General features: G+C 43.6%; 1 protein-coding gene across 1 annotated transcript in view; it reads right to left on the reverse strand.

Moving 5' to 3' along the window:
• Window positions 1-13867, reverse strand: part of Ccdc146 (coiled-coil domain containing 146) — a 148363-nt gene that overhangs the window by 36090 nt on the left and 98406 nt on the right. Inside the window, exon 4 of the mRNA XM_004652892.2 lies at window positions 10684-10893. Coding sequence (XP_004652949.2) covers window positions 10684-10893 — 210 coding nt within the window. The remainder of the gene's footprint in view (window positions 1-10683; window positions 10894-13867) is intronic.

The following is a 13867-nucleotide window of genomic DNA, read 5'->3' on the forward strand; positions in this document are numbered from 1 at the left end:
ACTGAAGTTGGTTTTGTTCCTATTTTCATCATCGGAAACATAATTTAAGTGCTACACATATAAAACATATCTATCTTCAGAATAAACCCATTGCTGCACCCTCTCCCTGTCCAGATTGGTAAAATGACTTCGTGGAAATCATGGCAGGGAAGACTCCACAGTTGTTGGACAGTGTGAGAAGGGTTGCTTCAGGAGCACCCTTTGAGTTTTCTGTGGCATTTGCACTCCTGATAGGTGACAGTAATAAAGAGAACGGGAAGATTCCTAGAATGTTGGAGCCACAAGAAACTTAAGAGACCACTGGAACATGCATGCTTAAAGGTTAAATAAGTGTCCCAGGTAAAAGACTGTTAAGCAAACATTGCATGTGAGTCCTTGAGAGAAATTCTTGTATATATATATATATATATATATATATATATATATATATTTTATCACAAACATACTTAGTATGGATACATCATGTGTTGGTACCATCTGTCCCTCGTCCCTGTCACCACTCCACTGGGGCTTCTCCTCAGTGGAGTTGCTGGTGCTCCCCATGGAGTTCTGGGGTGTGCATTGTGGGAGCAGCAGTCAGTTAATCCGGGGGAGGCAGTGCCTCTGGGCACGATGCCCAATCTGTGACGCTTACAATCTGTCTGTCCCCTTCTCTGAAAAATTCCCTGAGCCATGGTGGCCGTGTTTTAAGTCTATTTCAGCCAACTCCAGCTGAAACGAGAGGAGAATGGGGAGAAGAGCAAGAATGCAGCTTCCATGGTGAGCCTGATGATCGGTGCCAGGGTGAAGGAGACAGACCCTGAGGACACTCAAAGGCCACCACAGCAGAGTTCCAGAGGCCCCTAAGAGCTCATCATTGAGAGGAATTCTTTTTAATTTTGTTTCCCTTCCAACTATTACAGAATCTAAGAGCTCATAGGAAGACCAGTGGGCATTCCTTGTCCATACCCCTGTCTCACGTTCATTTGGCCAAGTTCAGAAAACTGTCTTTTGTGTCTGTGACAAACGTACCTTTTCCCCTTCATGGATACACAGCGAGATTGCATTCAACAGCTTTCCTGGCATCTGGATTGGTCCGCAGGGTGAATTCTCGCCAATGGGAGGTGAATGGGGAGTAAGTGTCACTTGTCTTCCCAGCTACGGTGACGGCGGAAGGCGCATGAGCCAGATGGCAAAGACACAGGATGGAGGCCACGTGACCTCCCCCGAGCCAGGAGCACGATTTTATTATGTTATTCTGCTGACATGGTAAGATTGATTTATTATTGCTGCACAGTCTGGCCCAAACCTGACTTCTTTTCTATTCTGTTCTCACATTTCCAATGACAAGTGATTTCCAAATCAGTGTCTCTGGCTCAGAATTTCCTTGGAGTTCTATTATTACATTTTTTTTTTGATTCTTTGCTCTACAGCTCCAGGCCTCTTAAATTAAATTCCACGTCTTCCCTTCTTCAACTATTTACCTTTTCTCAGTCAAGGCCACTTCAGTTTTCTTTTCTCAAATTTATAAGTTTGAAAGTCATTCTTCTTTTTAAAAATATTTTATTTAGTTATTTGAGATAGAGAAGGAGAGAGAGAGGAAGAGGGAAAGGCAGATAGAGGGAATGGGTGCGCCAAGGCCTCTAGCAACTGCAGATGAACTCCAGATGCATGCACCATCTTGTGTATCTGGCTTATGCAGGTCCTGGAAATTGAACCTGGGTCCTTGGGTTTTGCAGGCAAATACCTTAACTGCTAAGCCATCGCTGCAGCCCAAAAGTTGCTCTTAAAGCTTCTTCATACCTGACTTTTCCCTCAAGTTTTCGTATTTATCAGTTGTAAGTTTTAGTATGACATATCTGGAATGTGTTTCTCCAGGTTTACTGTTTGAGATTCAATGCCTGTAATCTTTCACCAAACCAGAGAAGCTTTCAGACATTGCTTCAAACATTTTCATCACCACATGATGTTTTCTCTCTGCAACTCTGGAAACATGCTAGAGTTTTTGCTATTGTCCATGGGTTCCCAAGGTTCAGTTTATTTTTATTTTTTCTATTGTTCTGATGGAATTTCTATTTTTATTTTCACTGACTTACTTTCAAATCTTCTAACTATCAAAAATTTTACTTTATCTTCAATTCTAAAATTTCCATGGGTGTGTTATGTTGTTTTTTTCTGAGACGTTCTAAGTTTCCATTTGTTTCAAAGGTATTTAAAATTATTTTTTCTTTTCTTCTCAAGATAGGATCTTGCTCTAGCCCAGGCTGACCTGAAATTCATCTTCCTGAGTGCTGGGATTAAAGGCATGTGCCACCAAGACTGGCAAAATTTTCTTATTCTTAGTTGTTCTAAATCATAAAAGTTTGTTCAAAGGTATAATAGCAGCAATACATTCAGTTATGTTTGCTTATAAATACAAACATGCATATGCTCATGTGTGCGAGATGACGAATCATACACAGGAAGAGATAGCGGATAGTCGTCGTTATAAGCTTTGTGAAGCATGTGCCAAAGTGGTCTTGGATTAGCTGCAGATGTGTACCCCAAACTCTAGGGAAACCACTGAAGTGAAAAAGTAGTTCAGCTGACATGCTAAGCAAGGGGGGAAAAAATGGGATTGTGTGAAATGCTCAGTTAAACCACGGACAGCAGAAAGAGTGTGGCCAGGAACAAAGAATGAGGGAAATGAATCGAATACAGTGGCAAATATATACAGTAAGTGATGTGCCCAAATACCGTACAGAAAGAAACTTAGAGGAGGAAGGATTTATTTCAGCTTACAGTTTGAGGGGACTCATGCATCATGGGCAAGGAAAGATGGCAGTGGTAGCATGAGGTGGCTGGTCACATGGTGCCCACAGTCAGGAAGCAGAGACAGATGACCACTGCTGCTCAGCTGGCTTCCTCCTTATTCCTTGTCTTCAGTCTGAGACATACGTCCATGGGTTGGTGCCATTCACATGAAAGGTGTGTCTTCGCTCCCAAGTTAAATCTCTCTGTAAACACCCTGGACAAACCTAGAAGTGTCTGTGTATCCTAGGAAATTCTCAATCTAGTCAAACTGACAATAAAGATTAACCATTACAAATGTTCATCCAACTGTGTCACTTAAAAGGCAGATTGTCAGAGTAGATCAAAAACCAAGACTGATGGCTGGGCGTGGTGGTGCACACTTTTAATCCTAGCACTCGAGAGGCAGAGGTAGGATTGCTGTGAGTTTGAGGCCACCCTGACACTACAGAGTGAATTCTAGGTCAGCCTGAGCTAAAAAACGAACAAACAAACAACAACAAAAACTAAAACTGAGAGGCTTAGTGAGTGCTCAAAGTCACTTATTTGCAAAGCCTGATGCCCTGGTCTGATTCCCCAGCACCTGCATGAAGCCAGATGCACACAGTGGCCCATGTGTCTGGAATTCATTTGCAGCGGCAGGAAGCCCTGGATTGGATTGGCCATACTTCACCGCCCCCCCCCCCCCGCCCTTACACACACGCTTCTGATCCTAAGCATTTAGGGTTATAATACTCACCTACATTTCAGAGCAAGAAAGCAAAAAAACCCAAATAGACATATATTCAAGGAGAAAGATGAACTCTCATTTATACTTAGAAATTCAACATTCCTGTGTCAGAAATGGAGAGGTGCAGAAAGTACAAAACTAGCGAGATTTAGTTGAATTTCACACTAGCAACCAAGGCATAACTGACATCTGTGGAGAAAAAGCCAATCATCAGTGCAAGAGGAAAGCACTGGGAGACCCATCACAGATGTCCACCACCGCGGTTCCAGGCTGACGCAGGGGCTGGCTAGACTGGGAACTCCTGCGTGCGGCTGCTCGAGACAGGACATCTAAGTGGCCCCTCCGAGGCCTGGGGAACCTTGTGGAAGAGGGTTGGGAGGAATGTAACAGCGGGAGGACGGGGAGGAGGGCTCCAAACGCCGTCATCTGGGCAGGACTTGGGCATCACACTCGTGAACAGCTGTGGTCTCCTGCACAAGACTGAGTCTGTCAATATGTCACCACTGATGGCGAAGGACACATGAGACCCTGCACCTCCCAGAGTCGCTAATGGCAGCCAATGGGTTGCTGGGAAAGGGATGGGGTAGTCACTGGTAAAGTGCCCGTCCACAGCAAATAGGCTTCCACTCACGGCTGTCAAAGCAACTCTAATGGAATTCAGGGGGTATAGAGTAGCATGAAAGTAAGATAGGCATTAATGAGTTGAAGGGCATAAATAGGAAGGGATAAGAGGACAAATGGGTGGAATAAGATCAAAATACATTATACACATGTATGGAAATAAGCAAACATGGAAAATATGACACGGGAATAAAAATTTCAGAAAGTATACATAGTGAGTAGGAATTTAGGTTGTTTTTACTTGATGAAAACATGACAGCGTTCATTTGAACTGTTGGGATGAGGGTGGCAAGGTGCTAGTATGAGATTTTTGGAAATGGCTTGAAACAGGATGTGCCAGAATGTTCTAAATAAAATAACAATGGGCTATTTATACTCAATTACTTTCTTCTTCCACCAATATATTTTGAACTATATGTCCACTAGACTTTCTGAAGATATTTAAGAGAAGTGTTTTTCTTGTTTCTTGCTATTCTGCATTTAATTGCTACCAAGTACAAAAAAAAAAAGTCCTAAGAGTTTTCAAATTTGCTCAATAAAAATTTCAAAATAGAAGACTCAACTATATAGTAAGGCTTGGGGAGGTGTGGGCTATTATGTCCACAGGCTATGCTGTCTCGAGCAGATCTCTCTAGTCAGTAGATCTGAGGACAGGAGCTGAAGGTATGTGTGCCCCAGATTTTACTTCTATGAAAATTTTACTTGCAATAATGTCTATATTATTATTATGGATAATGTAATGGTGTGTGGTACACTGAACATGATGTAGACTAGTTGCTCAGAGCACAAAGACAAGCTGAATTCTTTCATCTTAAATATTTATGTCTTTGCTTTTGTAATTTGGAAAATTGGTGATTTTCTCCCCCCCACCCAATGTTCATCCTATACTTTGGGCATGTTACCACCAGGGGGCGGTAGTGTGCTGCCTGAGATTCAAAATGGTGACATGAAGCTATTCCATAAAGTATGACTTACAGTGTTTTCTTTAAATAAATGTAAAATAGTATTTTTATTTAAACAAACAAAATGGTTACTTCTCTAGGATATTAAAAACTAATTATATTTGTCATAGAATTTCATTAAGAAACACTGACTGTTATTTCCTTTAAGAGATGTATATGTTTCTATTTTGAAGGATCATGGGCTGGAGAGATGGCTTCGTGGTTAAGGTGCTTGCCTGCAAAGCCTAAGGACCTACGTTCTACTCTCCAGATCCCATGTAAGCCAGAGGCACAAGGTGACACAAGCTCACAAGGACACACATGCACACAAGGTGGCACATGTGTCTGGAGTTTTATTGCAGTGGTTGGAGGTCCTGTGCCAACTCTTTGTCACCTTCTTTCTCTCTTATTAAAAAAAGATCACGGGCTGGAGAGATGGCTTAGCGGTTAAGCGCTTGCCTGTGAAGCCTAAGGACCCTGGTTCGAGGCTCGGTTCCCCAGGTCCCACGTTAGCCAGATGCACAAGGGGGCGCACGCGTCTGGAGTTCGTTTGCAGAGGCTGGAAGCCCTGGCGCGCCCATTCTCTCTCTCTCCCTCTATCTGTCTTTCTCTCTGTCTGTCACTCTCAAATAAATAAATAAATAAATAAATAAATAAATAAATAAATAAAAAAGATCACAATCCTACCCTCTTATATCATGGCTGACATTCTCAACCTTTTCTGTATCTTTAGTAAGATTATATCAAATTGTATGCATGTTTCAGTTTTTCTTTACCTAACAGTTAATATTTTTTCCTATAAGTTAAACATATTTTATAATCAGTAACTTTATATGTTTTCAGGTTTTCCTTTTTAAAATTTATTTATTTGGAAGAGAGAGAGAGAGAGAGAATATGGGCATGCCAGGGTCTTTTGCCCCTGCAAAAGAATTCTAGATACATGCACCAATTTGTGCATCTGGTTTTACATGGGTGCTGGGGACTCAACCTCCGACCTGCAGGCTTTGCAAGCAAGCACCTTTAACAACTGAGCCATCTCTCTAGCCCTGTTTTCAGGATGCCCAATGGGCCATGTATGCTATAATACAATCATGCTAAATATTATTCATTATATATTGATCCTACTACATCTGGGACATCTTTGCATACATTTATGAACTACATAATATTGCTGAGAAGGTGTAATCTTCATTGTGCAGATGAAGAAATGGAGTTAAGCACTTTCCCAAAGTCATACAGTCTGAGATATGCACATGGACTCCAGAGTTTTGCAGTATCAGGTTGCCTCTGTATTGCATCTTACTGGATGATTCCATCAGTTTTCAAAACTCAGATTACTTTCAACTTTTCACTTTAAAAAACTTAATTTACTTATTAGAAACAGAGAGAATGGGTGCATCAGGGCCTGTAGCCTCTAAAACTCCAGGTGCATGTGCCACCATGTGCATCTGGCTTACATGGGACCTGGAGAATCAAATCTGGGTCCTTAGGCTTCGCAGGCAAGCGCCTTAATTGGTAAGCCATCTCTCCAGCCCAACCTTTCACTTTTGTAAACAATGTAGTGTTGAAAAAAAAAAATTCCTCATCTGACACACTTTTAGTTCCAGCACTGCAGGGCACTTCAACATCAAAACTTGAGGTTTGTTTGCTTTCTGGAGTGAAGTTGAATTAGCGCCTCAGCAACTTCTTTCTTGTGCTTGAGGATTCAAGTCTGGGCAACCCTTCTTAACCTCGCTCTACTGAGACACTGGTGGCCACACGGAGAACAAGATCAGAAGATAATTTTTAAAAATATTTTATTTTTATTTATTTGACACATACACACAGAGAGAGACAGAGACAGAGAAAGAGACAGAGAAAGAGAGAGAAAATATGAATGGGCATGCCAGGTCCTCCAGTAACTGCAAACAAACTCCAGATGCATGTGCTACCTTGTGCATCTGGCCAGTGTGGGTCCTGGGGATCAAACCTGGGTCCTTTGGCTTTGTAGGCAAGTGCCTCAACTGTTAAGCCATTTCTCCAGCCCATGGAAGATAATTTTTAAAAAACATTTATTTATTTGTTTAAGAGCAACAGACAAAGAGAAAGAAGGAGGAGGGAGGGAAGGAGGGAGGGAGGGAGGGAGGGAGGGAGGGAGGGAGAGAGAGAACAGGTGGGAAGAATGAGAATGGGCGCATCAGGGGTCTCCATCCACTGCAAACGAACTCCAGAGGCGTGCACCACCTTGTGCATCTGGCTTACGTGGGTACAGGGGAATGGAGCCTTGAACTGGAATCCATAGGCTTCACAGGCAAGTGCTTAGCTGCTAAGCCATCTCTCCAGCCCCAAGAAGATAACTTGAGCAGTAAGGTTTCTTTCTGACTGAAGACGTACCTGTATGCTCCCTGGCATAGTCTCACATTCTGGGTTCTAGAAGAATTGGTAAGAAACGTGGCAGAGGCACACTCAAAGACAAAGTAGAATGACACATATATACGGAAATGCCACATTGGAACATATTACTTTGTATGGTAATCTAAACTATTTTATTTAGAGAGAGGGAGGGAGTGAGAATGGGCATGCCAGGGCCTTCAGCTGCTGCAAATGAACTCCAGATGCGTGCGCCCCCTTGTGGCATATGTGCGACATTGTGTGCTTGCGTCACTGTGTGGCTACATGGACCTAGGCTTGGCAGGCAAATACCTTAACCACTAAGCTATCTCTCCAGCCCTCTAAACTTTTTTTTCCTGTTTGTTTGAGGTAGGGTCTTGCTCTAGCCCGGGGTTAACCTGGAATTCACTCTGTAGTCTCAGGATAGCTTCAAACTCACAGTGATCCTCCTACCTCTGCCTCCCGAGTGCTGGGATTAAAAGCGTGCACCACCACGCCTGGCTTCTTCTAAACTTTTAAAGAAAGCCTTTCTCATCAGATAGGTTTGTTTCTTGGTTCCTACTTTACTGTCTTTCTCAGATCAAGAATGGAAAGTAACTAATGAACCCCGTGTGAGCAACACAGGGATTGCAAGAATCAACCCAAGGAAAGAACACAGACCCAAAAGTAGGGTTCTAGGACAGCCTTGGCAGCCCCATTCTCCATGTCCACATCGTGACAGATAGCACTGACCATAGCCTTGTCTCCCCAGGTGACCAGGGCTGCTCAGAAGTCAGATTTAGCTTGAGAGACATAATGCACTATAACAGGCAAGGAAAATAGTTGAAAAGATTGAAAAAAAAAAAGTTTCAGAGAAAGATTTTACAATTATTTCTACTGTTTCAAAGGCTAGTTCTCAAGAGCATTTATTTAACTACTTCATGATTTACACACTTATTTAGCTTATTTAAATGTTATTTATGTATTTATCTATTGGTTTTTTGAGGTTGGTCTCATTCTAGCCCAGCTGACCTGGAATTCACTAAGTAGTCTCAGGGTGGCCTCGAACTCATGACGATCCTCCTACCTGGGCTTTCTGAGTGCTGGGACTAAATGTGTGCCACTACACCCAGCCTAAGTTACTTTTTTTTTTTTATTTTCTGGGAAGTGCATATTTATTAAGAGATCATCAATGAATAACCTCCAAACAAAAATTATATAATAAAGGTTTAATTATGAAGCAATTCCATAATTTTTTCTCATTAGCATTTATTAAAGAGTTGATCTTATATGAAAATACAGGAAAAATTAGCCAATTATAGAGTCAACTCCTTATTCTAGAACATTATGCTATTGTTGCCAATTGCCAATGGTTCAGAAGTCCTGAAGCTGCTGGGTGGAGAAGCGCTAGCTAATTGCTCCTCGATTATTTAGACACTGGATAAAGTGAGAGTTTACTGTGTTGGCCTAACAAATATCATCTGTATGTTTAGATGAATAGGTTTTTTTTTTCCCTCCCACTGGCTTCATTTCTTTATTTTTACCCACAGATGGAAATATCTCCATTTTTTCCTGGGGGTGTTGAGTGAATTTATTTCCATGTCACATAATACTGAGCATGTTAAGCCAATGAAATACATAGCCTGATATTCTTTTCTGGTATTTCCTTTGGTATCACCATTTTTTTTTTTTTTTAATGGAAAAGAACTTGTTAGATCTTGAGCTGCTGATATATGAGAACAAAGGGGAGTCTACTTGGCCTAGTAGGAAACACAGCATGTTGGGCTGGAGAAACAGCTTAGTGGTTAAGGAACTTGCCTACAAAGCCAAAGGACCTAGGTTCAATTCCCCAGGACCCACATAAGCCAGATGCACATGGTGGCACGTGCATCTAAAGTTTTGTTTGCAGTGGTTGAAGGTCCTGGCATACCCATTCTCTTTCTCTCTCTCAAATAAAATAAATTAAAAAAAAAAGAAAACTCAGCAAATATATTCAGTCAACTTGTGTAAATGTGCATTGAACGTGCTCACTGCAGGCCACCATGCACTTTCCCTTCCCTATTTTAGGTAGTTCAGTAAACAATTTGACTGTCAATACCTAAAAGGCTAAAGTTCCTTTCTTTCTGTTTTCTTGGCAGGAATACTTGGAAATTTTAAACAATTTAAACATCAACTGACTTATGTTCCTCTTACCCTTTTACAAAATGTCAAGCATTCCCATTTTCCATGCTAACGCACAACCACCAATTGTTTTAATTTCATTATTTTCTCAGTTGAAAGAGCACTTACAGAGGACAGAAATAGCTAAGCTTTCTTTTTATAGGACTTGCTGGTGAGTCTGTGACAAGTTTAGATTGAAAGACGAGGGGAAAAACCCCTGATTCCCCCCCCCCACCCCCATAGAATTCTCTTGCTTAAACTGCCTTCTTTATCTACCCTTCACTTGGGAAATTAAAAAAAAAAAAAAATCTAGGCTTCCAAAAGAGATTTCAAGACCCAGAGCTTGCAAGGTTTTTAGGAGTCCACTCAAGTCTTCACTGTCAGAAATCTACCCATTGTTAAAAATAGCCAGACGGATCTCTGTCACCTTAAATGGTAACGAATTCTAGGAGGGTAGGTTTGACTTTCCCTCTGACACCAGGCATAGCGGTAGCCTGTAGCCTCAGCACACCACAGCTCAAAGCCCCAATTGCAATTCCTCTGAAATTCAGTCGGAAGTAGTGTGACTTGCTAAGTGACCCTTTCATGGGCTCCATGGGAGAGACTTTTGCCCAGCCCATCACCTTTCTTCCCACTATGGTTCAGCGGATGACATGTAGATTTGCATCAATAAACCTTGTCTTCCAAAAGGGTATCGCTTTCTTCCCCGGTCCCAAGGGATAAGAGGAGACAAAGATTGAATACGTGGACCTTGCGTGAACCAGATGTGACCTCAGCTGGCAGAGGCTCCTGGGTGAGAGAGAGCATCAGGGGTTGCGGAGCGACTGCTCAGTCCTTGGTGTGTGGCAGTGCACTTTTTTTTTTTTTTTTAATGGCTACGGATGCTGAAGCTTAGGGATTTCTTGATCCACGGGAAACACAGCAAGAATCTCCAGTCACCTTTCTAGACCTTCCCTGACTCTTGTGAGCAGGGATCAAGGGAGGAACTGAGCCTTGTAATCATAACCACCAATGCATGCTAGCTCTTACTGCTTGCACTTAAGATGAGGTCCTCATTGGATGTTTTGTGCTTTGGTGAGAACACCTTTCCTGCGGGGCAGGGGAGGCACTTACCTGTTCAACCTGTACGCGTTGTGCGACTCCCTCTCCTGCAGGGCCCTGTACTCGTTCTGATACTTGAGCAGCTGCTCCCGCATCTTGGTCACGTTGGTGGCGAAGGCGGTGGGGAAGTCCTCGGCACGCTGCATATGCACCTGCTGCTGCTCGATCTGCTCCGCGAAGATCTTGGCGTCCTGCAGCAGCTGCAGCTCCGACGTCTGCGTGCTGGGCCACAGGGAGACATGGGCAGAGCGGGAAGGGGCGCAGCCCTCGGCCCCTCGCCCTGCCCCACCCAGGCTCAGGGCACTCCAGGCACTTGGGGTGGGGGAGAGGGGAGTTAAGTACTGATCTGATGCTGAAGGGCAGGGCATGGGGGTCAGTCCTGGGCCGGGGCTTGGGTAGCTGCCAAGGCCCACTGACAGCTACCACTATGGGTGTGGAGTAAGAGGGGAAAAGAGAGGGGAAAAGAGAGGAAAAAAAAAAAAAAAGAATATCCCTTTTGGCTTTCAAGAATAGGCAGAACTCTGCCAGGCATGGTGGTGCACGCCTTTAATCCCATCACTAGGGTGGCAGAGGTAGGAGGATCACAGTGAGTTTGAGGCCAGCCTGAGACTATAGAGCAAATTCCAGGTCAGCCTGAGCTAGAGTGAGACCCAAAGAAAACAAACAAAAAAAGAATAGACAGATTGCCGAAGGTTTGAGGCAATCCTGAGACTACATGGTGAATTCCAGGACAGCTTGAGCTAGAGTGAAACCTCCCCTCCTCCCCCCCAAAAAAGAAAAGGATAGGCAGAACTTCCCAGGAAGGGGGAAGTGAGGGGAAAACATGGGTCCCTCTACTGCCCCAGCAATCCTGGTTGATGGCTTGAAGTCTCCACACATGACTGTAGGGACATCTTTACCCCTACTGAACTAAGGAAACAAAGTCTTCTACTGACACTTCACTGGGAAACTAAAAAGAAAAATCTCTTATGAAATCTCAAACAATAACTCATTTATAAGTTTTCTCCCACCCTTGATGCCTGGCTAGAACTGGACGCGTACATCATAGGAGACGGGATTCCTATAATCCCAGTTCTATCTTGTGGACTTGCTCCTTTTTTGGGACAGGGGCTAAATATCTGGTAGAGGCATATCTGCAGAGACATTGTAAGTTGTCTATCCCCCAGAATCTTCTAGAATTCCCTTATGCTGCAAGCTAGCTCTAGCTCCAGCCTCCTTATGAGAAGCCCTCACCTATCCCTTCCTATCCAGAGGCAAAGCCGTGCCATTTCCTGTTTTAAAGCCAGTTCTCTTTTGTTGTGTGTACCCTATTAAGTTTCCTCACCAAGAGAACTGTCTGGTTTCAGTTCACTTGCAGAGAGGCATCATAACTTGATCAAACCTGCCTCATCTGAACCCACCAGCTCCACCCATTTCCCCAGGCTTTCACATCATGTGCTCCTTAGCAAAATATTTACTGGTACTTAATATGTTCCAGGAACTATGTTAGCTATGTAGTCTTTATGGAGACCTCAACTAGTATTCGTTCATATTTACAGCCTGTTCTCTGTCAGAAGCTCCAAAACAAGAGTGAAGGGTCCATGTGTGCTCCAAGCAAATGGGTGTGAGAGCCACGGCTGTTTATAATGACTACAGAGGAACCAAGGGGTCAAGAGGAGGTGTGATGTGGATAGCACAAGGGAACTATCTTGCAACACAACGTGCAAATAGGAAGAATTCACAGCATGGTCTGGATCTTGCAATGGATACTTGTCAATGGATAGATGTGAGCTATGCAGGTGCTGGGGCAAGCTATTGGCTTATTCTGAGGTGGTGTAGTCTCCTGACCTATTGCTGGCTTGTACTTGACTAAGGTGAGTAGTCTGAGGTAGGAGAAAAGGTAAGAAGTAAAGACAGAAGTCTTGGAGATGTAGCTCGGGATTGTCATAACATCTATCCTTCTGGGTGGTGATGTCAGGTGAGGAGAGGTCCTGCAGGCGGGTCTTGCAGCATATGTCACCTGTGTCCCACAGCTTCCCTCCCCCACTTCCATAGTAGCTTTAGTAGAACTGCACCGTGTCCCTCTGGTCACGAGTTGTGCTGGCCGTAAAAGAATGCTTGTTTTCTCAAAGAGCACGCTAGATATGCCAGGAGCCAATTTCTCCAGGCTCAATCCTTAATGAAGGGTGGAAACAAATAGACAAATACCCCAATTTTAGTACTTCTCACTGGCAGAGTTCAAACAGGAACCCTGGTTGAAGGCTTAAAGTCTCTAGACATGACTATAGGGACATCTTTACCCTGACTAAGTTAAGGAAAGAAAGCTTTCTAATGACACTTTACTGGGAAACTAGAAAAATTCTTTTATAAAATCACCGGCATTAACTCACTTATAAGTTTTATCCCAGCCTTGATGCCTGGCTAGAACTGGACACGTACATCATGGAAGAGGGGATTTGTCTAACACCAGCTCTGAGACTGTCCTGTATCGTCACCCAAGAAAGTCCTCAGTGAGACCTTTTGGCAATGTGAACCACAGATGAACCCACAACAACTGGACTCCTCATCCCTAGTCTCATGTCCCACTCTCTCACAATGCCTTTTCCAATAGTTTCTCAAACCACTTAGACCCAAAACCTTGCCTCGGAGTCCTCTTTGAGGGAAAGCTCACATGAAGACAGTTCATGTTACAAGAAAGAAATATAGACATGATTTTTTGGGGGGGTGGGTAGGGCTTCACTTTAGCCCAGGCTGACCTGGAATTCAATATGTAGTCTCAGTGTGGCCTCGAACTCACGGTGATCCTCCTACCTCTACCTCCCGAGTGCTGGGATTAAAGGCGTGCGCAACCATTCTCAGCTAGATGTGATTTAAAAAAAAAGTCTTGGAGCTGGGGAGATAGCTCGGTGGGTAAGAGCACTTACCACATAAACATGAAGCCTGATGGGGCCTGAGACCACCTGAGCTGGATTCCTCAGCACCCAGGGAAAACAGCTGGGTGTGGCCACACATGCCTGTAACCCCAGAACTGTGGGGGGCAGAGATGCACAATTGCTGGGGCTTGTAAAAAAATGGCAAACTCCAGAATCAATGAGAGACTCCATCTCAAGGAAACTCATGGAGGAGCAATGGAGGGAGACACATGATGCTGTCCCTCTGGCCACCACATTCACATGTGGTGCATGCCTCGGCACACACATGTGCACACAGCACACAG

The sequence above is a fragment of the Jaculus jaculus genome, chromosome 16 (assembly GCF_020740685.1).
Source record: "Jaculus jaculus isolate mJacJac1 chromosome 16, mJacJac1.mat.Y.cur, whole genome shotgun sequence".
NCBI lineage: Eukaryota > Metazoa > Chordata > Mammalia > Rodentia > Dipodidae > Jaculus > Jaculus jaculus.